This window comes from Strongylocentrotus purpuratus, unplaced genomic scaffold, assembly GCF_000002235.5.
Source record: "Strongylocentrotus purpuratus isolate Spur 01 unplaced genomic scaffold, Spur_5.0 spur5_scaffold_12, whole genome shotgun sequence".
Classification (NCBI taxonomy): domain Eukaryota; kingdom Metazoa; phylum Echinodermata; class Echinoidea; order Camarodonta; family Strongylocentrotidae; genus Strongylocentrotus; species Strongylocentrotus purpuratus.
Window position 1 is genome coordinate 27290924 of NW_022145597.1, and position 26320 is coordinate 27317243.

General features: G+C 35.9%; 1 protein-coding gene across 3 annotated transcripts; it reads right to left on the reverse strand.

Annotated features, from left to right (window-relative positions):
* Nucleotides 1–1830: 1830 nt before the first annotated feature.
* Nucleotides 1831–26320, reverse strand: LOC764816 (interleukin-1 receptor type 1). Of its 3 annotated transcripts, XM_011666897.2 has the most exons (11): nucleotides 26073–26320; nucleotides 13852–14019; nucleotides 13013–13092; nucleotides 12009–12204; nucleotides 10888–10893; nucleotides 9621–9777; nucleotides 8961–9085; nucleotides 8529–8687; nucleotides 6723–6878; nucleotides 4455–4536; nucleotides 1831–2834 (listed from the first exon to the last, which is right to left on the reverse strand). In XM_011666897.2, exons 2-11 carry the CDS (start codon nucleotides 13985–13987, stop codon nucleotides 2366–2368), a joined length of 1566 nt encoding a protein of 521 aa, XP_011665199.2. In that variant the 5' UTR covers nucleotides 13988–14019; nucleotides 26073–26320; the 3' UTR covers nucleotides 1831–2365. The 3 variants fall into 3 exon arrangements, with proteins under 3 accessions (XP_011665199.2, XP_030838126.1, XP_011665206.2); XM_030982266.1 differs by lacking the exon at nucleotides 10888–10893 and having other exon boundaries at nucleotides 12003–12204; nucleotides 13852–14021; nucleotides 26073–26319; XM_011666904.2 differs by lacking the exons at nucleotides 10888–10893; nucleotides 26073–26320 and adding an exon at nucleotides 15729–15825 and having other exon boundaries at nucleotides 12003–12204.

The window sequence follows — 26320 nt, forward strand, 5'->3', positions numbered from 1 at the left end:
AATTCTATCAAAATTTATATCCATCGTTTAGGATGATGACCCATCCACATTTGGGGTGATGAAATTCATGATTTTATCATGATTTTCAAACGCGTAAAATATTACAGTTTCTTAAGCACAAAGCTGTTTGACGATCATTGATTGTGCAATGACTATCATAACTACTAAATATTTGCTCATAAGCCTAGCACCAAGACAAAAAAAGACATACTTTCAATCACCTTTCAAACTTCTCAAAAATTCTTTAAAATAAAATGTTTACTTTTACAACCTTGTTTCATATTTTCTTAAATTGAAGGTTTGCCAGAGCCGTCTTTTTTTTGCACTGGAACTAAAAAAAACCCACATACTAACAACATCTGATGAAAGCACTTGACCCTCTTTAATTTCTTTGTCTGTTGAAAGGTACGAGGGCATGAACTCATATACTTAACTACAAAGTTAATGCCATTCTAGCTTTAAATTTTTGGTTTTACAGTAGATTGATTTAGATCAATAATGATAATAATAATTGGATTTACATATATAGAGCCTTTTCAAAATGATACAAGGTGCTGTCCCTTAGTCTAAGGACAGCTTAAGAAGTATTGTTGTGGTATGTTTTTAGTTTTTGAAGAAACTAGTCAAGCGAATCACAACTTTTTCAATAACTCTAAGACATGGCCATACAGTATGCATGTAAAATGACGGCAAACTAGCATACATTTGGTAGATTGGCAGTGTTGATGTTGTATATTCTATCTGACTGCTGAGAAAGCAAGTATATATATATATATATATATATATATATATATATATAGGAAGCATTCCCATGGAGTATTATGTCTGAGATGACCCAAGGTTAAAACCAAGGGATATGTGTATTAAAGGTACTATGTCCCTATTGCAGGTCAAAAAAATGAAGAGGTTAAATTCCAACGGCATTTGAAAGATAATACTAATTTAGCACTTCCCTAAAAAAAGAGGGGCTTGAAAAGTCTTTAAGTGGGAAAATAACGACTATCAGTTGTCAAATCGACTTAGGAGTTATAGAGCCAGTAAGTAGAAGTCTGATTTTTCAGACCATTGTACGGAATGGTCGTACGTTTTATGCTGCGCAAAGATTCAATCAATTTAATTTTGGCCATTATGAGAAGTGGGTTATTGATGTAGATGCTCATGTACCCTTTACAGCTCATTTTATGTATGTTATTACCAAAGAAGAAAAAAAAGCGAGTCAGTCACTCAATAGTGTCTGACAGTGAAGTCTAGCAAGTAAACAGGTTTCCTTGCATAATTTGAATATTAGGACACTGCTAACATTCAAATTTCACAGATAGGACATATATGACATATTCATAATTCCTACAAAGTTCTACAGAATTTGATGTTGGCTGCAAAAGGGACATAGTATCTTTAAGTGAAAACAAAATTGGTTTCAATAACTCCATCCCTATTCAAAGGTTTTGTTTGCAATTTCAGCAACGTAAGTTTGGGAAGACCATCCCTCAATTGAGGAGGGACTGATAATAGAAGTATACTTGAGTATAGAAAATCTTAAAATACATATATCATACATACATTAGCAGCCTATAGCACCATTTACATATGGCATTGTATTGCAGGTTTATCATTACTTATTCAATTGACAGTCAGATTGGTCTGTGTTTTAAACACGTATCGTGGCAGGTTTGTATTGTCAAGGCTCAGGAGAAAGTTTTAAACGATACAACATTCAATTAGATTTGTCACTATAATGCAGAAATATGCAAGAATTTTAGCAACATGAACTCCACAGAGAACTTACAAACCAGGCCACAATCATTAGGCATGAGTTGTTATAAAAATACATCAATAAAAGGCAGAAATATGCTTACAGGTTGTGATATTTAGCAATTTTAGTAAGCACTAACAGACTGCAAACTCGACCTGAATCAGGCCAATTGCTAGGCATGAGTAGTTGAAGCTATAATATGCACAATTATGTAATTACAAGATAGAAATGTTGTTCAGAAGGAGTCTCCAGCAACATCAGTAGACACAATAGATTCAAACAGAACCCACAAATCAGGCTGATTGCTAGGCATGAGTAGTTGAAGCTGTATGTCAGTATAAGGCAGAAACATTGCTGAAAGTCTATGATAAATGGCAATTTATTGAGTGAAAGAGACTCTAAACAGAACCTAAATATAGCCACAATCCCCAGAAATGAGTCTTTAAAGCTATGTGTTATTATAAGTCAGAAACACTCTGCAAGGTCTCTAGTATTTGGCGACTTTAGTAATCACAACAGACTCCAGACTAGATTAAACCAGGCATTCCTTGAAAAATACCAGGTGAAACGCTAACCATATATGGTTGGACTGGTTTCCTGCAATAGTCCCTATCAGACCACATGTGGCGTGTGCCTAGCTGCTTCTGGATTCTCCCCGGGCATTGAATCTTCTTGCAAAACTGCATTTTCTATCAAGCTGTCCGCCTCTACGCTCGAAAGCGGCTGCTCTGTCGTACTGCTTGAACTGGAACGTTGTCGAGGAACGGGTGGCATCTGCAATCTTAAAGTACTCCATACACGCGTTTCGGCTCTCTTCAGCTTTGGCGCTACTTGAATAGACTCTCTGGCCTCCATCTCAATATGGTTACCGTTTTCCATTGACAGGGTTCTGAGCGGCTCCTGAGATCGAGAGTCCTTGAAGATCTGCCAGTCTAGTCGTGGGTGGGTGCTGACGATGTGGTCGAGGGCCACGTGAGCCTTGATGACATCGGGTGAGATCTCTCGGATGAAGATGGGGATGATCTCCTTCTTGTTCTGTTTAATGATATCTAGGCATTGCTCAGTCTCCAGAGACATATACCTATAATCAATAAGGATCATTATAATAATAATAAACTCTTCTTATAAAGCGCATATCACATTAAAATATAACGTCCCTTTTAGTTTGGATATTTGGATACCCCGACTTTAGTTCTGGCAGCCATAATGCATTTCAAGGAATAAATCCTGCCAGGTACCCATTTAACACCTGGGTGGAGAGTGGCAAATATGGAAGAATGTCTTGCCAAAAGACGAGAGAGCTGCACTGGGATTCAAACCCTCACCCCTTGGATTTAGAGTCAAGTATATGAAGCACTAACCATTACACCTCCACAACACCACCTCCAATGAAATATCAAAGGGCATACCAATCACACACAATATAAAATAATAAAAAATACGAGTAACAAGTGCAGCTAGGAAATATAAAATCAACATAAAGAACTTCACCTCAAATTCTAAGGGGCTAGTGGTGAAGTGTATTAAGAAAATACAGAATAACCTAAAACCCCATGCATATGGCCTAAGTATGACTTTGGTTCTATGTAGGCCCTATTCTATGCAATCGTATATGCGTGCATTGATTAAGGTAAGAATAAGGAAAGTGTAAAAATAGGGAAAGTGTAAGAATGAGGAAGGTGTAAGAATAAGGAAAGTGTAAGAATAGGGAAAGTGTAAGAATAAGGAAAGTGTAAGAATAAGGAAAGTGTAAGAATAAGGAAAGTGTAAGAATAAGGAAAGTGTAAGAATAGGGAAAGTGTAAGAATAGAGAAAGTGTAAGAATAAGGAAAGTGTAAGAATAAGGAAAGTGTAAGAATAAGGAAAGTGTAAGAATAAGGAAAGTGTAAGAATGAGGAAAGTGTAAGAATAAGGAAAGTGTAAGAATAAGGAAAGTGTAAGAATAAGGAAAGTGTAAGAATAAGGAAAGTGTAAGAATAAGGAAAGTGTAAGAATAAGGAAAGTGTAAGAATAAGGAAAGTGTAAGAATAGGGAAAGTGTAAGAATAGGGAAAGTGTAAGAATAGGGAAAGTGTAAGAATAAGGGAAGTGTAAGAATAAGGAAAGTGTAAGAATAGGGAAAGTGTAAGAATAGAGAAAGTGTAAGAATAAGGAAAGTGTAAGAATAAGGAAAGTGTAAGAATAGGGAAAGTGTAAGAATAGGGAAAGTGTAAGAATAAGGAAAGTGTAAGAATAAGGAAAGTGTAAGAATAAGGAAAGTGTAAGAATAGGGAAAGTGTAAGAATAAGGAAAGTGTAAGAATAAGGAAAGTGTAAGAATAAGGAAAGTGTAAGAATAGGGAAAGTGTAAGAATAAGGAAAGTGTAAGAATAAGGAAAGTGTAAGAATAAGGAAAGTGTAAGAATAAGGAAAGTGTAAGAATAAGGAAAGTGTAAGAATAGGAAAGTGTAAGAATAAGAAAAGTGTAAGAATAGGGAATTTTCAAAGTTGTAATGGATCAAGTACAATTTGGCAACCTTGTGACATACAGTATGTGTTGTACAAGCAAGCACTCACCCTTGAATTGTAGTACTTTGTATTATGTATTGTGTTTTACATTTTTCTTGTACAGTGTATTGAGAAACATATTTTTTTCATTAAGAGCTCTATGAATATTGTATTATTATCATTATAAAAGAGAGGAAGAGGTGGAGAGGGTTATACCTGTATGTAAGAAACTGTGGAGACAGGAGAATGATGTAACGACGACTCCTAGTCAATGATTGGACGATTTCCTCTGACGTCTCTGCAAAGAATAAGGAATCATAATAGAATTGATATTTCAGTCATTTCCTGTTCATTGGTGGTACACAGACAAACAACAGTGACCAAGAATACATTTGTAATAATTATGCTTGACATCTACATGTAGTTAAAGATAAAGTTGAGTTCTGGTCATGCGATTGCATTGTGAAGGTGTGGAATGGATGAGAAAAAGTTGATCATATAGCATGTAAATATTGGTGTGTATTGCAAGTTTCTGGAGTCATCAAAATCATAATAAATTTGGCCCAGTTTTGGTAAAGTAACAAGTACTGTACACAGAAAGATGTATATGAGACGACACAAATAGTGTCGGATCAACTTTCCTTGATTTCCTTATCTTTCTATGCTCCTTACTCAGCCAGTATACATTTTCTACCAAAATTGTTTGGCAAATGACATTTATTTGTAATCTTGAACATTCAGTGCAAGTTTCATTTGATTCTGTGAAAATTCATTTTTTTTAAAACCAGAACTCAAGTTTATCTTTAAGCTCAAATGAAACTTTATTACTTGATACAAACTTATCAGTACATGAGACTCCCACTGTAGCATCCATACAGAGCTCTGCCTGTGTTGCTGTCTATGTGACATATCACCACAAGGTGGCGCTATTGATGAAATATATGTATATCATTACAATATTATGCAGGTTTATTACTGAAAGTAAATTTGCAGGAAGGTAACGGCATTCCTCCTTCCACACAATTTTTAATCAGGTACAAGTTTGCGAATTGGAGACAGTGGGTAATATGGATATTATGAACCGGTTGCAGTACAGCACACATATCAATTGGGTGATAGATGCACAAAAAGTACTAATGCAGGATATTTGAGACCACAAGCCATATGTTATGTTTTAAAACTTATGGCATGAAACATATATACTTTGTTTTGGCGCAAGTTACATGATGTTAGCAAGAAATTTGTTCCAAAGTCTTTTGCCAATAACATATGCATTAGCTGAATGAAGATGACAATAGGAAGAGGTTATAGAGGAATAGGTTAGGTTTGGTGCCAGAATTTTCATTAAACAAGCCCACCATGATTTTCCAAAATCCAAACACAGCCTTCCTTTATTAGTTTTAAAATATATGGCGTGAAAAGCCTATGAAATAAACTAGCAAATGCTTTTGCTAGGCTTTTGCTGGCTTCATTAAATAACTTGTATGTGAAGATAAGCAGAATAATAGATTATCAACCCGCTAGGATTTTCTATAGTCGTCTTGGCCTAATGCTCCACAGTCCAATTTAAAACTTCAAATAACAGTAAAAATAGAAATCATTGTTAAAATGCCAGATTATAAGCAAAGCCCCTTGATTGTATCCCACTCCAACTGAATACATTTCATTATTTTTGGATGGATGTACCAAATACCAGCAATGAAAATAATGACTGAATTTTTTGTATTATTTTCACAATACCATATGTCTGAGTACTTACGGATGGGTCTCCTATTCTCTGCATTTTTGAGAAAATATAACAAATTAAAAAAGAGGGTACCACTTGCCTTTGCTAATGAACAACTATGTGCAGGATGGAGAATTAGTGTAAATTAAAACATTTCTCGTATTTCATCTTGAAGTTCTCCAAAAATGTATATTTTCTTGAAACCATTTTTTGTTGTTATCATCTGTTTCATGATTTCTTAACATGACATGCACAGAAAGGATGTACATGTATGTATTCAATAAAGTTATATTCTATTTAAAAAATATAAAAAAATAATAATAAAAATAGTAACATTTATAAAGTGATTAATAGTATCGTTTCTGAGCACTATACTATTATTACCCCGGAATTCATATTAAAATAAAAAATTGCTAAAATATCTAAAAATAATAATAATATTCGGTTCTTGTATAGCACACCACATTATAACGTCTCTATGTGCTTCCACAGAGCCTTTGAAATTATTACCCCGGCATTAGCTTGGCTACCATTACGGCGCTCTAGCATTTCAAGGAATTAATTCCTGCCAGGCACCCATTTACCTCACCTGGGTCGAGTGTGGCAAATGTAGATTAATGTCTTGCCAAAGGACATTAGTGCTGCGGACCTTGTGATCCACAGTCCAGTGACATATCCACTCGACCACGACACCTCTACAAATGTATTCAGTCTTTATTGAGAAAGACCTTTGTTCAAGTTTGATGATGAAGACCTACCATTCCCAGGGAGAAAGTCTGTCTCTGCAAGGCACACCGTGTAACCAAGCTTGGTCAAGCGTTGTTTGAGGTCAAGGGCGTACAGTCGGTCTGGATTGTGTGAACTCTCGCCGTCTGACCAGAAGTAAGATATGTACGCATCGTAATCCTTACCATCTGCAAGTGAGACAGCGAGTCAAATCAGCGTAGTCACAAGAAATCATTTAAATGATGACATTTAAAAAGATTTTAAGACACAACTAACAAACAACTGCCCCATGGGACAATTAGTCTCTGAAAAACGACCAGTATACTACCATTCAGCTAGATGTTTGGAGGGGGGGGGGGGGCTGAATTGGGGTATATTGGGGTACTTGTTTGGGTTGTGGGTTGGGGGATCCAGGGGAAGTCATCTTTTTACCATCTTGAAACTTTTAAAACCATTAAATAACTAAATTTTTATTATTCATTACTATTTATTTATCACTGCAATACACAATAATATGACCCGATTTCATAGACACTGCTGCACCAAACCAGGCAGCCTGGGCAGGAATAGGTCAACTAAACTAACCATGGTCCACATGGCTTCCTTCCCATACCCATACGTGTGCACAAAAATCTAAACATATAATAAGGTTTACAGCAGCATAAAATATGATTTTTACAAGAAAATTGAAAGATAAGAAGTTTGAAGATGATGTATGTAATACATTATAGCCGCATTGAGATCCCAATGATGAGGCTGATGAAGAAAAATTTGTATCTTATCTTAAAATTAACAGAGTAAGATATAAATACCACCCAAAAGAACACATGCAGATTAAAAAATGACTACTCATCCGTTTTAGATAGAAAATGTAAGATTCATTAGAAATTTTAAAAAATGATCTGGGAAATTGCACTTTGTCAGGAAAGAAATTTATTTGTTTAGCTCTCTGGTCTGGAGTGTTCTTTGTTAAGGTCAGGTGAAGATGTTAAGGTCAGATGTTTTCTTTTCAGGCCAAGATGTATTGTTCCTTATGAATAGGCCTGGGGAAGTCATTAATTCAGTGTACATGTTTTATCTGTTGTTTGGCACACATTTAGGAAGCCTCTTTAGAAGACAAGTATTTTCCTTTGTAAGATGATTTCCTCTCCAAACATTTGTAGTCATGTTTTTAGAATTTACTTAGTAACCGTAGGGTATATTAAGAGGTGGATTTTCTGCAATCGAGGAGAACCACCTAAGCTATAATAGACTTAACGTCATGTTAGAAGTCGGCAATTAAAGTCAATATCTGAGGGTAATTCCACGTCGGGACGAGAGGCTAGCTCAACTGCCACCCGGTTCTCCATAGCTTTCGTCGGGGGGCTAGCTCTTGTCTGGGATCGGGACGCACACCATCGTATCCCAGTCTGCGGAGGTCAAGAATCTGGGGCGACTACCGGGGCCAAGTGGAGCAAAGACGCCGTATGCGGAGGCCAGGGCCAAGTGGACGAGACGAGCTGTGACCGGCATCGATGTCAGACGGGAAACTACCCATCCAGAATTATTTTGTTAAAGATAAGTTTAATTACCTACTTTTTTTTTTACTTAAGCCAAAACAAAGTGTGTGAAGCAGGAAAAATGATTGGAAATTAAACGTTACAATTTAACTTTATTTTAACAAGCTTTATTTCCCTTTATTCTGTGTGTCCGTAGCAGTAATAAATTTTTTTTTAAATTCACTCATGTGACACACTTGTAAAGCATTTTGTCTGTTTGGAGAACAGAAGGGCGTCAACTCAAATAGTTTTTAGGACTGAACGCCTTTCTGGCTCTACACAGATGGTTAGTGTATTTACCATCTTGTTCCTGTTTTCCAAACTGGTCTTTGTATAGCAGCTGTATCTCAGTCCTCTTTGTTCTGTAGATGAGGGCCGACATTAAGACAGTCATCACGATGAATGCCATCATCACGCTAACAGGTATCTCCCACTTCGGTATAGACCATCTCGGTTGGACTGTTGTAGGAAGGACAGAGAGAGCTAGAGCTTGTAAACGTTATTCATATCATCATCATCATCATCATCATCATCATCATCAATATCATAAATTGTATCATTATCGTTATTATCATATTTATTATCATTATCATCATCATCATCTACATCGTCACCATCATCATAATAATCTGTCACTATCATCAAAATCATCAATATCATCACTTTTGTCATAATAATCATCCTCATCATCTTCACAATCATTTTTACCAGTTCTAATCTGTATCATCCTACCTTTCAAGTTGAGTGTATTGATGATGTTACCAAGAGGCGTAGAGCAAACCACAGTATAATTCCCTTCAGATGTCTTATTCACATCGTGTAAGGTGATGCAGGATGATATATTTCCCTTTCCTTTGCTTTGAAAATAATTATGATAATGAGAATCACTTTATTATGATTACTGTTCTTCATTAGGCCTAAAAAAAAAACTTCAACCCTCCCCCAAGCACTACACTTAACCCTAATCCTACAATTACGCCAAAACCCAAAGGTAACCCAACCCTATTAGATATTCTCGAAAAAATAAACCCCGGAGTAATGGTCATCAGAACAAATCTCAGATCAACGCCAATTTGAGGAGACAAGCATTTGGAAATGTTATTTCTCCGCATGTTCATTTAAGGGAAACGGTTGTTTATACAATCAAACCTACTTTAAGGACCCCTATCTAATAAGAACACAATTGTCTCATTAGAAATAATTAATGCTTCTCATATAGACCATGCACCTGCCTCTATATTGCTTTTTGGTCTTTCTATACAAGTTCACTGTTAGCTAATCGGTCGATTTTAGTCAAGACACATTGTTTTATAGCTTCATTAATATCTTGACATTGAGAGGGAGCTATACAACATAAAGAATTTATAATTTCATAAGACAGGGGATAATCACCTTACATTTTGGGTCACACTCTCATCCTCCCAGTAGGTGAAGGTACTGTCAGAGACTGTGCCGACTTGGCAGACGCAACAGAAGGTCACGTCTTCTCCCGGATGGACTACCTTATCCTGGCATTCAGAGTTAACCGTGATGATGGGGCCTATGGAATCTGCAGATATAAAATAAGAAATGTTATACAACTCTCTCTTCGATCCTATTCAAATGACTGGTCAAACGTGGCCAGCATGTGTGATTCATTTACTGAGCCTATTTCAATAACACCGGGGCCCTGCCTACAAGCAACCTGCTTATTAAGGGTATCCCTCCATGTTTATGTTTATATTGTTATTTTAATACAATGTTTCAATACTTTGTTATATTTGTTCTTTTTTTAAAGATGGAAAATAAATTGAAATTGAAAAATTGAATCTAAAAGTTTAATTATGTAAAACAAATGATGCATATTTTCATTCATTAAAAAATCTATTCGCTCTTGTTGAGGCTACCGTTTATGCACCTAGTCCAACAGCTGTCAGATAAATGCATACAGCCTCAACTCGATTGCGAATAGATTGTATAATGAACTCATTCGCATGCATCATATGCATTACCGGTACATGTATAATAATAATATGAAAAAAGGAATGAGTTTGCATTCTGATAATTCAGTCTCTAAACATAAAATTGCATGCATTGGTAATAAAGCATTAACATCTTCTGTTTTATTTACCTCACTGTACACACCAATTAAAGTGTACCAATCACCCTTAAAGGTAATACAAAGTTTTGGGAAATTTAGAAAATTGGATGGTGGTGATTCTTTTCAATTTTGATATATTTGGATGCCCCTGTGGATGTTATATAAGCACTAGAAAATTTAGCCTCTAAAACACTTCTGCTTTCGAGAAAAATTGAATATAAAAATTTACCGGTGTTCCCGTTAAATTTTGATAAATTTCAAATAGCGCTGCATGGTCGTGCAATGGTACATGCGACCATGAACATTTCAGAATATGCAGTTGTGATATATAATTTCCAAACGGGAATAGCTAATCGGTAGATTTTAGTCAAGAAATATTGTTTTATAGCTTAATTAATATCTTGACCTTGAGAGGGAGCTATACAACATAAAGAGTTTATTATTTATAATTTCATAACTTTAAAATCGATTTCAAACGTGACAACGATCACTGAATATTGTAGGATCGCATATGCTTCCAATATGTTCATTTGACCAAATTCATGACCCATACCAAAACTCTGTATTACCTTTAAGTATTATGATCTGTATATTCAAGGTTCTATGTCGCTATATCTTTTAATCTAAATGTGAGCTTAAAATATTACCTCTCCAAAGAGCATTTGAATTTTAAATACACGCTCAATGCACATAAAAGCAACAGCTGAGTAGACTAGCCAATGCATGTACCCGCTCACATAGAATATGGCTGGTACCCGGCAAACTCAAGACTGACTTGGGTTACGTGTGTGCGTTTTGATGCTATTTATTGTTCATTCAGTGTTTGATGTTATTCATTATTTATTTGAACACTTTAACTGTAATAGCGTATAGAATGAATGGTTAAGTTTTTTGAGGTTGATGTTATACATTCTATCTGTGTTCAAATCATTTTCCAGGTGATTTATGGTGATCCCATTATAATTGATATACATATAGATATAAATTATTTTAATTTTTTTTAAAAAATCATGAAGATGATAGATACGGGCTATTAAAACATTGAGATAGAGCACGAGTCAGTGTGCGGCCCTTTTCAGGCCCAACTAATCTTGTTGAAAGAATACGGTGTGGTGTAATGGCAAATGTAGCTTAAAGGGACTTGGTAACATTGTTCAGATGAGACAAAATGGTCCTAAGGAAGCGACTTCAATGCTGGATGTACAATTAAAGATAATCTGAAAATTTTAGTTAAAACAGACAAATATTAATGAAAGAAATTGGGAAAAACTGATCTGATTGATTCCTTAATTCTCCCAACTATATTATTACAATCTAATTACATTTTAGGTGAATGAAAATTGTCACAAAGCAATGAATTGGCTCTATATACCATTCCAGACATTTAAGTGTTGAAAGATTTTCAAAAGCCCGTCTTATGTCTTATTTTCATGGAAAAACGGTTGGGAAAATTCAAAAATGGTTGGTGGAATTTACTGATAGAGGTTGTCGCAGAGTGACGCTTCCAAAGAAAACCATAAATATCTTTGTGGTTTGAGAATTTTTTCAGGATTTTTTGCATGTCAGAGGGTCAATACAGTAGAAGGAATATAGTAAGTAGCATTTCATACCAAAACTACACAGTTTCTTTTCATCAACCTTCAACAATGTTACAAAGTCACTTTAAAAAAGGATAAAAGAGAAAAGTTGCTTACGTTTACCCTCATCCACTCTCAAGTAAGTCTGTTGTGGCAGGTTTTCTCCTTCACATCCTGTCTCCTCTAAACAGGTATAGTTCCCCTCATCTTCTAAGTCGAGGGACTTGAATTTCAAAGCTCGGCAGTTACATTCGCTCTCGCAATAGATCCTTCCATCGTCCGTCAGGTTGAGTGGTACGCCATCTTGCTGCCAGGATACCTGTGTTGGTTACAGTGGAGAGAAAGACTGAACTAGTTTTATCATCTTGTGGCAGCAATATGGTGAAGAGGTCCGATTTACTACATGACAATCATTCCATGATAATTGAAAATAACTATTTATTGTCTATTCAGAAATTTGTTTATCACCGGTATAAATGTTACAAATGAAATTTCTAAATAGAAAGAAAATGAAATTGAATATTTATTGTCTATTCGGTAAATTGTTTTTCACTGGTAAAAATTTGCAAAGATCATTTTACAACAAAAAGAGAAATAATCATAATCATAGACAGTTACAGTAATGGTAAACTCAATTCATGATGCATATAAAACAACATAGAAACCATTTCACATGTACATTAAAGGAAAATGGAATCAAAAAGAAGTATTATACCTGGGCACAAGAAATAGGCATCTATATGTATTCATTTATCTGTGAATCATAAAATACAACCAATTTGTAAAGCGCACTACGTCGGTGGTTATAACATGCCGCGGCAGATCATTTGAGGCAGTTTATTGAATTATGTATGAATATGTATTAGGCTACAACAGGGTATAATAAGAGTCTACAGTCCACGAGACCGACAGTTCACGAGATGGACAGTCCATGAGACCGAACATGTTGGTCTAGCAAACCTGAAAGTTATCAAAAAGCCCACAAGACTAACGTGTCAGGATCGTGGGCCATCTGAGAGCTTTTTTACGGTTCGTCAGACTGATGTTGTCGGTCTCATGGGATGTTGATCTCATGGGCTGTTGGTCTCGTGGGCTGTCAGTCTTTTGGGGAAGTCCTATAATCAGACCTTACACTGCTCCGTCACTTGGCAGATGAGATCTTTGTATGTGCCAGCAGTTCCAATCTCTTCCGTGCTGGGGTCCGTCTCTAGAATATATACAAAATATACTGTTAAACAATCAAGATATATATGTAAAAAAGAAGCGATCAGTCTATGAGGCACGGCTCGGCAATAACGCCCAGGACATACAAATGGGTGCTTGAAATTGTAGACCCCCCCCCCCCCCAAAAAAAAAAAAAATCAAAAAAATCAAAAAAAATCACAGTTTCACACAGACCCTAAAAATAACATATCTAGAGAACAATTGACACAGTTGATTGATAATTAATCAGAATTTACAATCCATTATGGATTCAGAGTGTGAAGGGGTAATGTGTGTTTGGAGTAAGCTTTAAGCTATTTCACTGAACAATCTTTTTTAAACGAGGATTTAAAAATAAAAAGATTGTAATTTATTAGCAATATAAGGTCATAAAATATTTGAGTTAAAAAAGGTTATTGATAGCAAGATTATATTAGTTGAGACACTCTTGTGGAATCTTGAGAAATTACTCTCCCCAAAATGTTGATGATATCTATGATTTTTGGAATGCTCTTATAATATTACAACAAAAATTCTATTTGCCCCTTTATTCACGAAATGTCGGGGGTTACATTTGTGGAATAAGCACCCCTTATCTACAAATGGTCTAGTCCAATTTACACAACACTTTGTGAAAATCCTACAGCAAATCTATGAAAGGTCACATGATCTTCCGGATTTGTTTCACGAAAGGTCGTGACCACTGACCAGACGCGATCCCCCGATTAATTGAAGTAAGCAGAATAATGGCATTTCTACTTACTGTTTTCAGGGCATAGAGAAATAGAGTTATGTACTAAATACAGCAGTAGAAGTAGGCCATTTAGAGCCTTGCAAGTCCAGGACCAGGTCCAAGTGTAGACCTGTCCTCTAGGTGTCATCTTGTAGGTCTTAGGCATCCTGATCCACACATGCTGTCTCAGGACAGAATCTTTACAACAAAAACAAGAAAAGAAGGTTTAATATAGGTTGATAAAAGTACCGGTAACAGGAACTATAGACTTCACACTTTAAAGATTTGACCGTTGCGGGTTAAAGAACAGGTCCAAGAGTATACCTTTATGTTCATTGTCATTTACTGGTAGTACATGTAGGTCTCAGGTATCTATAAATGATATCTCAGGTACCATGCTTTAAAACAAAGTCAATAAAAAAAGGAAAGAAAAAGAAAAAAGAAAGAAGGTACATCAAAGTTATGAGAAAAAAAGAGAATTGATTTGAGACTTATAAGTTGAATGCTGACTGTTTGTATTGGAGTTAACCTGTCTGCTAGCTAGGTATCATCTTATTGATCTCAAATCCAAGTATCCAAGACAATAGGTAAACAAACATATATAGCTCCCCTAAAGTTGGGGAGATGTTGGAGTAACTTGAAATGCTCAAGGGAGTAGACCGATGAGAGACTTCAAGGGAAATCAAACCAAAATAGACAACTACTCTAAAAGAAGCAGAAAAGATGCAAACTGATGAAAGTTTCAATTAAATCTGACTAAATATACAAAAGTTATGAATTTTGGAAAGTTGTAATCACTATATAGGTATGGGCACTTCAAATAGGCTGAAGCGGTAATGTCAATGTGATGTAGTGCTGGACTACTTTCCCATCTGTTCCAACATATAATGACTAGACTTTAAATTTTGCAAAAATTCATTGCTCAGGAGGGTTAATTCTTTTTAGAGGACCTATAATAATATAATATGTTTTGAGAAGTGCCCCAAGGGAGAAGGAACTTACAAGAAATAAAGAAATTAATGATGTACACGGCTAATGGGAGAGTTATCCTCGTCCTAAGTCACAATCCTCTGACCGAACTACCAATTTGAGATTCGCATAGACTTAAAACAGTAGACTTGGCTGGTTTACAGCTTTGAATATATATAGCTGCATTAGGTGTTGCCTTTCAGAGGAAATCCGATGAACTTGATCATTTTTATTGCCCATCGCTCATTTCTAGGAATCCATAATTCCTAGACTCAAATCCAAGTATAAATGGGTAAACAACATATATAGCTCCCCTAAAGTTGGGGCGTTGTCTGAGCACGTAACTTGAAAAGCTCAAGGGGGTAGAAGGCCTTGAGAGACCAAAGTCAAGGGACAGCTAAAACAGTAGACTTGGCTAGTTTACAGCTTTGAATATATAGCTTCATTATCAGCGGTTGCCTTTCAGAGGAAATCCGATGACCTCTATCCCAAGTTCAAAATGCACAAACCACATGATATATATCATTTGTATTGCTCATCGTTTCTAGGAATCCATAATTCCCAAACCGACATACAAGCTCATTAAATTGCTTGCTATATGTACTGTCAACACGGTGCTCTTAATGTAGATTTGCAAGCAACACTTTTTGGAGTCACATTATAGGAATCACTCCATTTTGGAGTTGAATACACTCCAAAGTAGTAGTTTAAATAAGTCTTTTGAGAGTAGATTTCCACTCCACAACAAAGTGATTTTACAAAAGCTCAAATGTTAACCACAACAATTAATACCAATGCGAGCAAGAAAATTCCTATGTGAAATATTATGATCAAAAGCCTCCTTAAGTAAAATATAGCACACAGGCAGTTCATCTAACCATATGAAATCAAGTCTCTTTCAAGTCTCTTTCAATAGAAGTTTAAACAAAAAAACTCACCCAAGTGGAGAGACCAGTGTGTGCATGTGCTATCGTCTGTTTGCCAAAACCAACATAAGTGTTAATACCCACATGTACTACTGATAAACCCTCAGGAACTGTTTACAGTATATGTACTGTGTGATTCGGCTCTTCTGCTACAACCTTTCTGCATTAATGATTCATGTCGGATACCGGTAATGCAAATCCTTCACACGGCTATGAGCTAATACAATGGAACTTCCAATGGCTACATTGATAATAAAAATGAGCATACTGGTATTGCTATATAATATGTGTGTCTCTAAATTCCCCTACCCCTATATCCTGGTACCGGTATTCTTACCCTAGCTCCTATCCAACCGTAGGATATAGGTTCAAACAAATCAAATACATTGATGAATTTTAAAATATCTTGCTCTAAATCCCCCCCCCCCCTCCTCCTGCTCATATCCTGGTACTTTATAAGAAAGGATACTATTTCTCGATCAGATCCCGCTCCCAACCATCCTAGGATATGTGTTCATACATGTACACTAAATAAATTGATGAGAAATTTAAGTGCAACTTCTGTCTTGTGTGTTTTTTGTTATGTTTTTTTAATATCATTTTATTTATTTTTTTGAAATCCCCCACCCCCTCATATATCCTGGTACAGTACATTATAAGATTGGATGCTGAATCATTTTCAGACCCCCACCCGAGGATATTCAATTATCTATAAATATACCAATAACACTTTGAAACTGCAACTTTCTGTTTTTTGTGTTTTGTTATGCAAATATCCTGGATCCTTTAACACAAGCTTGCCTCAATCAAAATCTCCCCCCATTACGACAATGTACAGTGATAAGACTGAAGGATGTACATGTATATCCTTATACAATGTGTAAAGTCACCATTCTCGATTTACTTATGATGCATTTCATTGTATTTAGAACTGGAAGTGAATCAGGGCAGCAACTTTAGAATTGGATTTTCTTATTTATATATTACAAATTACTCTCACTTTGGCTTTACCTTACATTTATGTAAGAATTAATTATGAATTCAGATTATTTTCTATGAAAGTTGGCAACTTGACAACCATTGCTTTTCCAAGTTTTTTATTTTCATGAATTTGCTTTGTCCTTGTTGTTGATAGAGATATATGTAAGCTAACAAAATATTGGCATGTTCATGTACAGTAGGCTATTGCTTGAAATAGAGTAGACACCCTAACACCAAGTCACACCACATTATATGGAATAATACATGCAGTCCCGCTTGACACTGTGTGAGAGTGTTTACTTTATTTCAAGCAATACATAATGTATGTTAAAGTGCATATTTAGATAATGGAAATAAGAGTTCAGATGCACTTTTTAGTTTGAAAAACGTTGGCACATTAATGACCATTAAACTCTTGAAAATTCAATCAGCAGAAACTTCCTGATTATGAAAAGTCAATAATTCTTGAGTGGAGTTGTACAGATGTAATAACATTATAAGTGTTAATAAGCAAATCTATTTTGTTTGTAAACTTGGCAGCCATGCAAGGGCATTCTATAAGCGTACTGTAGAAGTGTCGTAGTTGAGTGGTTTAAGCACTTGACTTGAAATTCAAAGGTCGTGGTATGATCCCCAACACGGCACTAATGTCCATTGGCAAGGCATTAATCTTCATTTGTCACACTTGACCCAGGTGAGGTAATGGGTACCTGGCAGAAATTAACTCCTCGAAATGATAGAGCACTGTAATGGCAGCTAGGCTAAAGCCGGAGTAATAATTAATTTGTGCGCCTCGGAATAGAATTGTCTAGATAGACGGCACTATATACATGTAAATGCCTATTATTATCTATTATTATTACTGCACTTAAAGATAAAGACCATTTATGGTCATGCGATTAATTGTGAAAGAAACGTTGTGGAATCGATCAGAAAAGGTTGATCATCTAGCATATACACTGTAAGTATTGGTGTGTACTGCAAGGTTCTGGAATCATCAAAATGATAAGAAATTTGACCCAGTCTTCGTAAAGTTACAAGCACTGTACACAGAAAGATGTATATCTATCACGTCCAAATAAATAAACTAATTTACCAAATATATCATTTAGTAGGCGGTTTCCCGGCAAAATGTTATCATCATGTGTTAGTCAAAACATATTCTTTCACATGATTGGTAATTTCATTTTTTGAGAGGGGGGGCGTTTCCAAAACTGGTCTTTACTTAGGGAACTACAGGATTGTAATGATTAAAAGGATCAATCGCGCAATGGACAATCAAACAAAAGATTACAACTCAATTCATAATGGGATTTTTGCATCTCTATTCATGCATATATGGGAATATCGCACATTGTTCTATAGTTAATATTAAAGGGGAAGTTCACCCTGACAATAAGTTTGGTTTAAAGCCCCACTGCACTACTTATAGCTACTTGCACCCTCTATATAGCAAACAATGCCTAATCGGTGACCATTGGTCCCCCATGATCCTCTTTTTCTTATGTTAATTGAGAGCTGACTTGATGAGATAAACACCTGTCAGTGACCATGCAGGGAGGTCTAATCCCTCCTTGCCAAACTAGTTCAGTGGGGCTTTAATACAAGGATAAAAATGAAAAGAACAGATCAGTGAAGGTTTGAGAAAAATTGAACAATACCGGTAAATTTTTTTGATTGGTTTAATTGTCTGATTTCTCTGCTTCTTTTGAAAGGAGTATTTTTGCAGTGGACTTGCCCTTTAAACACAGCTCCCATGTTCAATTTATGGACAGTCCTTTGTGACTAAAAATAAAAGTTACGAGATTTACCATTTCTCATCTGGCTTGCTTGGCCGGCATCCATTGTTCCAATCTTTAACTGCACTGAAACCAACGGCACTCATTGCTGGAGGAAGGAGTAGGTGATTCCCCTTATTCTAACAGCTGTTCTAAATGGTTTCCATATGCCTCTTGTCATTAGCTTGAGTTTGCCAAATAACCCGCTATTTTAACTATCCTGATCGCAAATTAGCCAGTTAATCTGCAGTTGCAATTAGCAGGATATGTGGTCGAGAAGATATCCTGTGAAAATCTTGGTCTTTTTCCAAAATATCCAGCTATTTGAGAAATAGAGAGCTAATTTGTGCTCATCAGCCCGCAGTTACAACTAGCCGGATATGTGGTCGAGAAGATATCCTGTGAAAATCTGGTCTTTTTCCAAATATCCAGCTATTTGAGAAATAGAGAGCTAATTTGTGCTCGTCCGAGCTAGTTTGTGATGATCGCATCGGTCTGGTGAAGACGCAATTTTGAGCTTCGGGAAAATATCCAGAGACTGAAAATAGCGGGTTATTTGGCAAACTTAAGCTGATGAGGACAGGCCTCATAAAGATCTATGCATGTACATGTAGTTTAGGTTATACATTACAAAATAAATCCCTTCATAATCCTTAAAATACATTTAGGTAAACTTGATTTGGAATACATTACAGAATGATATTTCAATATTTTAGAATCCTATTAAACCATCTGCTACCAACCGGGGCTAGCTATCCAATATCTTCTTATCATCAGTGAATTTGATTTTGATACCCTAGCGATCAAATTTTCAAAGATTTTCCTGTTTTTGGTACCCTTAAGAATAACATGCTATGCACGCACACGTTAAAAGCCTGGTGATGAACAGACTACCCTTTTTCATGCGTATTTGTGTATGCCAATGATGTACAGCTAGGCCTAAATGAAACATAGCCCCCTGGGTCTGGGATTTTATTGCATAAATATCCTGGTATGCACAGTCCAATGAAATGAAGCATGATGTGAATCCATTCTTCATGCTCATTCACACGAGCAATTATAGAGCTACAGTAATTAGCCATAACAAATCTGTATAATTAATTACACCAGAATTTTTTTCTTCTTTCTGGTCATAAAATGATACATATTTCTTTTTTTCCTGGTCAGTCTGGTTGTCACATTACAAGAGGTTGTAGAGTGAAACAAGCCGGTTTTATATAGCAAAAGTGGAGATCTTGTGGTTAATTAATTTGACTCGCAATTCGTATTCAAATCTGAACCCAGCCCAGCAGTGGTATCCTGTTGCACGACATTCATCCAAGTTTGCCTCTCTCCACCCAGGACTAAATGGGTCCCGAATGCTAGAGAGCTACATTTTGGCCTAGCTATTGGCTATGATCGGAATAATAATGTTGGAGTGCCAGGAGCATCATGAACAGGGATGCCAGTTAGAATTGATCAGAGGGCCTGAAAATCACCTAGAATGAGCTATTTTGTACACAAAAAAGCCTAAACTATGGTCTGAAAATAACTCGCCAGGGCCTGAAAACTGGCATCCCTGCATGAAGCATTGTACAGTACATGAAGCCACCATTATTACTGATATTTTGTTTCTTTTCCATTGGTGCACCCTTTTCACTGCAAATAAATGTTTCTTTCGATGATTTTCTAAGTACATCTCTGCGAGTCTGAACAGTCTGGTTCCTGCTCTAAACAATGGTTAACATTTATGATCCCAGCTCAGTAGAGGTCAAGGTTTGTATGTGACCCCTCAATCAATATACTGGTACCTGTATTCATCATGTCACTTGTTTTGATACACAATTCTGAGTAGACTTTCAGCCAAAAAGATAAGTTATGATCAAGGACAACTTTAGTAGTGGGCATACTGCTTTGTATATGGCTTTATGAACAAGCCTTGTATTGGGATCCAAAATTTCATAAAGGGGGGAAGGGGGACAATGAAGAAGAAAAAAACAGTGCTTTTCAGATTGAAAAACTTTGGGGGAAAAAAGGGGAAGGGGAACATTTTATTGGTAAAAACTCTTAGGTTATACATGTACATGTATATGTATGTGTCCCAATTGGGTTTTTAAAGATACTATGTCCCTTTGCAGCCAACATCAATTTCTGTAGAACTTTGCAGGAATTATAAATATGTCATGTATGTCCTATCTGTGAAATTTAAACGTTAGCAGTGTCCTAATATTCAAAGTATGCAAGGAAACCTGTTTACTTGCTAGACTTCACTGTCAGACACTATTGAGTGACTCATCTGTGACTGACTGGCTTTTTTTTCTTCTTTGGTAATAACATACATGTACATAAAATGAGCTGTAAAGGATACATGGGTATTTGTCTACATCAATAACCCACTTCTTGTAATGGCCAAAATTAAACTGATTGAATCTTTGCACAGCATATAACGTGCGACCATTCAGTACAATGGTCTGAAAATCAGACTATTACATACTGGCTCTATACATGTAGCTCTTTAGTCGATTCGAAAACTAATAGTCGTTATTTTCCCACTTAGGGACATTTTCAAGCCCCCCTTTTTTTAGGGAAGTTCTAAATTAGTATTATCTTTCGAATGCCATTAGAATTTAACCTTTTCATCTTTTTTTGGCCTGCAAATGGGACATAGTACCTTTAAGGGAGTTACAGGCCTCTTACGCCCTAACAATCTACCAGCTTAAATGTAAACTATCACAACAGCACTGTTTAAACACTGGGGAGAACCTATCACTGAACATGACCTGATTGTCTCTTTGACTGCACAATCTAAACAAAGGGAACAAAACAATGTGTGACTTTAACCAGTCAAACTCACAAAAGGATTGAAACTCATGATGTAAAATATGAAAAGAAAAGAAAAGAAAAGAAAAGAAAAGAAAAGAAATGTCATGCATACATTGTATATCATTTGTACAGACAGGGCTGTTATTTTCTGAATACGCATTGCTCTTTCATTATTGAGGACAATGGAAGTCAAACGGAAAGTTTGAAGCCATGTGATATGGAGAGGTACTTGAGTACATCCTCCAGCCGACATGCATTCCCTGCCAAAATCAGCAACCCTGGGTTAAAAATAATCAACTCTCCGACTATCATAAGGTCACGGCTACAAATTGGCAACACTGTGATTTTTCTTTTATTACTTCAATGTGAACTTCCAACATGAACAGCGTCTGCAGCTCATAAACATCATAACTTTGTTATTTCTTGTCTACTTTTTATTCAAACTTTATTCAAACTTTATTCAAACTTTCATTACTCTGCTTCTCTGATTTTTCTGCTCTCCATCAGAGTAACTTGTACATTAAGGCTGCGTTCAGACATGACGTGGCAAAATCAAAGCAGATTTTTTTTTTAATGATGATGAACCAAATGAAATACAGTGTGTAACACGTACGCTTCACGTTTCTGCATTTTATAACACAGAGCTCAGGAAATATACGCAGCCACAGGACCTTTGCTGTGCATGCAGTTGCCATTCATTATAATACTAATTAAACAAACAAACGCAGCAGTTTACCACGTTACATCTGAACAAACCTCAAGGCCTCAAGGGGGGATTTCCCTTTAAACATGAGTGTACAGTCACCTTGTTCACACTTGATAGTTAACCTGCCTTCAAGATCAAAGACAATAAGTGTTTCCTCTCATTGCTCTTAATGTTAAATAATATGTTCAAATATCAGCAAGCAGGATGCGAACCACTTGTACATGTAAGTCTCTGACTGCTTTCCCTCAAAAATTGCTTATGATTACTTTTAAGAAACCGTCATATCCTAGAATAAAAGCTTAAAATTCCCTTACAGATAGTTCATGAAAAATGTAACAATTGAGAACTAAGATTTTTGTAGGATATGTGAACATATCAAAATCAGGATATCCTGATAGAAAAAAAGCTTTGTCACGGCAATTATGTTTTACAGCAGGCTTTCCTGCAAATTAATTATTACACTTGGATCATCCATTCACATTTTTAGGACTTTTTACATCCCATTTCAAGGAATATTACGCCTTGTTTATATATGCTGCAGTTTATTGCAGTTAGACTGCCTGTAAAAATGTCAAAGCAAATACAATGATACAAGGGCAGTGAAAGTGTGCTTCACACATATACATGTACTAGCAATAAACTGCCTATAAAAAAAAAATCTACAAAAAAACAAGCAAACAAAAACCAAAACAAATTCAAAAAACCTCCCCCCCCCCCCAAGTACAGAAGGGTATATTAGTATATTAATCCATCCATACCCTCTAATACTAATTTCGAGCCAGGAGGGTGCATTGTATATGAACCAACACCCTGCCGACTCCAAACAGATGAATGTCGTAGTGTAAAGGCAACATCGATGAATCTTCCGTGAGAATTAAAAATAATACACAAGATAAAACCACCTGAGCAGGAATCTCTCATCAGACAATGACCTTTGACCTTTGGTATTCAATAACATTTCTTAGAACCCCAAATACAATGACTACTCATACATGTATGGAAGAAAAAAAAAACATGAACCACAAACCACATGGCACGTAATCACTAAAATGAAGATACAATCTGAAAAAATTATATGACATAAATCGTCTTGAGGTACAGTACATATATTTCAAATATCATGTGTCTATCAGGACAAATCGAAAGACAGAGAGGAGAGAGATAAAGAGAGAGAGAGAGGGAGAGAGAGAGAGAGAGAGAGAGAGAGAGAAAGAGACTAAAGAGAGAGAGACAGAGGGAGAAATGTGTGGGGTTTTTTTTTTGGGGGGGGATAGGTCAGAGGAGGACAATGTGGGAAAGTTCCAAAACAAAAACTTAAACAGATCATGAGAATTTTTTCTCTGTTTTTTATAATGATATAGTTTTCTTCTTACAAATATCCTGCAAATATGAAAGGGAATATGGTTGTCAAACTCTGCAGCTGGTTAACAGGAAATACTTGCTTTTCTTGGCAGGGGCTAAAAAAGCTACTGAAGAAGAATGATAACCACTAATTGTATTAACAGGATAATTGGAAAATAAAGACAACAGTGAAGTATTGTCAATGACTGAACTTTCACTTTGTGACATAAACTTGCAATCCAGATTTAAAATCCTTGAAAAGTCTAGAATTAACTGTTTGGAACCACAAGGGCATTAAAGGGCAAGTCATCTCCAAAATAACTTACTTTCAATAGAAGCAGAAAAATCTGACAAACCAATCATAAAAAGTTTGAGCAAAATCGGATTGCTATTAAAAAAGAAGTTATGAATTTTTACTAACATGAAAACTTCTGATTCTTCAAAGCAAATTAATGGATTTAAAATATGTCAAGCAACTGATAAACAGTGAGGCAATGACGTCACCAATTGGCAATTTGTGTAGTGATTTTCAAAGTTCCACAATTTGTCATACTTTAAAAAAATTATAACTTCCTTATCAGTTATCAAATTTTACTCAAATTAGTTTTCCTCTGTTTCTCTTATTTTTGTTGCATCTATTAAAATGCATTTATACATTACTTCAAGTTTAGATCAGTATAGAGAGAAATTTGACCTTTAAAGAAGGTCAATTACTCCTTACATTGGCAGCAAGACAGTGTAATTCACACACTTTTCTGAATACACAATTACAACAGTACAAATATATTTTTCTCATTCATCTGTTTTCAGGAATCAAAGTAAAGGAACAGGAAGTTAAGTAGTTGTTTTCACTCCATGAATTTAAACAGAAAAGTCAAATCCATGAAATGTGCTAGTAAAGGGTAACAAAATATGGAGAACATTTTTAACCAATGTAATATACACCCTGTCAAAACCAGGACTCTTGCCATTTTAGAGTTTAGAAACAATATCAATAACTTCTTTTGGTGTACATGCCTACAAGGAGTAAGTAAATGCAGATGATTTATTTGTATTACGTACATGTATTACACTTCGTTGACATTTAACAAAGAATAAACCCACTTTCTAATGATTCTAAAAATAGCGATGATTACATACATGTATATGGCATTATATGCAATGACAAGAGAGATACATACAACTTTTAGGGCTCTATAAATCTATAATGATCTCAGATATTAATTTCAAATTGATTTACATTATACAGGACTTGACACTGAAAGGGTTCAAGTAACACAGACCACATAGAGATTGTGATAATTTTTAAGTGGTTTTTGAAATACATGTTTGCACTTAAATTTACAAGATTCTTTCATGGCCAAGGCAAATACTGTATTGGATTAATGATAATCAATAGATATAATTAAGAACATCTTTCTTTAATTGTTTCACAAATCACAATGTCTTGGTGAACGGTGTAATGGCCTGAGCTTTTTTTCTTCATTGTTAATCTGAAATGTTTTATCAAACATTGTGATGGCTCTATGATTATACACGTGATGAATGTTCAGAGTTGAGGTGATAGAAATTTTTTGTACATTGTAGCATTTTTTCATTTATTTAAATCAACTTTTAAATTAACTTGTTGATATTCAATTTTTAATCCATCTTATTTTTTGTATATATATTTTTTTCTTCTCCCCCCCCCCCCCCCCTTTATAATGTGCAATATTTTTAATTATGTACTGGGAGTAGCATGTGTGGGGGCACATGCCTCTGGGCAACAGCGATGAACTTAACTTTTGTGCACCCTGACCCACTCGCTGCTCCCTTATCTCTTTGCATGTGTTTGTTCATTCTTTTTATGTACGTGTCTCTTGCCTTGCTGTATTGTATTTGTGCTTTTTTAAGAATGGTTGAACAAATAATAATAATAATAAAATTTAATATTTTAGTAGATGCCACTGCACTACACACAAGGTCTCTTGTGATAATTGTTTTGTATTTGTTATTTTTATTTGGCAAGAGTCGCTTTCAGTTGCATGAACATTTTTTGTTTTTATCAGTTTTGTTTCTACAGTTAAAAATTTCAATGACAACACAGCAATTAATGGACCATAGAAACACAGTTAAGAGAACAAAGAAGACCTTGATCACAGTGAAAGGCAGGATTAATGTTGTTAATTGCAATACAAGTTTCCTGTATCGCCCACGCTTATTCACAGCACCAAGGCTCCACTCCAGCAAAGCAAAGAGTCAATGCTAATGCATATTGACCTCTAGCACTGTATACTTGCTGTGAGGCAGGTATTATACACAAATATACACACCACACAATATTGCATAGACTGCACACAATAGCACCGATTGGGCTGATCGGCAAATTTGACACTAGACTTACAATTTGAATTTTTTAATTATTCTTTTTAACATCAGTAACTTAAAGGAAAAAAATTGTATTTTACTGCTATTTACGTGTCATCAATTGTCACTAAAGAGTAAAGTACCTATTTTTTGTGAAATCCGTGGAGTTTTGTACAGCGGTGTTACAGCTTTTACTACACAGCCAGGATAGTGATGCAGCTATGTGTGCCAAGGCTCCAGCCCAATCCACTGCCCGCCCGAACTCTGGGGGAGACATATCAGCCGCTGGCCTCTCGAATGCTCTACCTATTTCTCGCGCTCTCAGCTCCCCCAAATACTGAAGAATGCTAAAAAATAATCTAAGCTTAACGAAAGTAAAGACTTAAAAGAACGACAACTCACCAAGCAAAGCAAACGTCCGATCCCCATTTTATATTTGACGCCATCTACAACAAAGATCTCGAAACTTGTACCGCGACCCGGTTTCCCTTCTTCAGCATTACACAACTACGACCACCTGCTTTCGAGTACCAGCGCAGCAGTATACATACCGTACCGTACCCTGCCCAGTTACCGCCCCCCTGTTACCAGTGGCTTATTAGACACAACGGCCGTCTTCCATCGCCCGAGTTTCTACGGTGCGCAAGGAA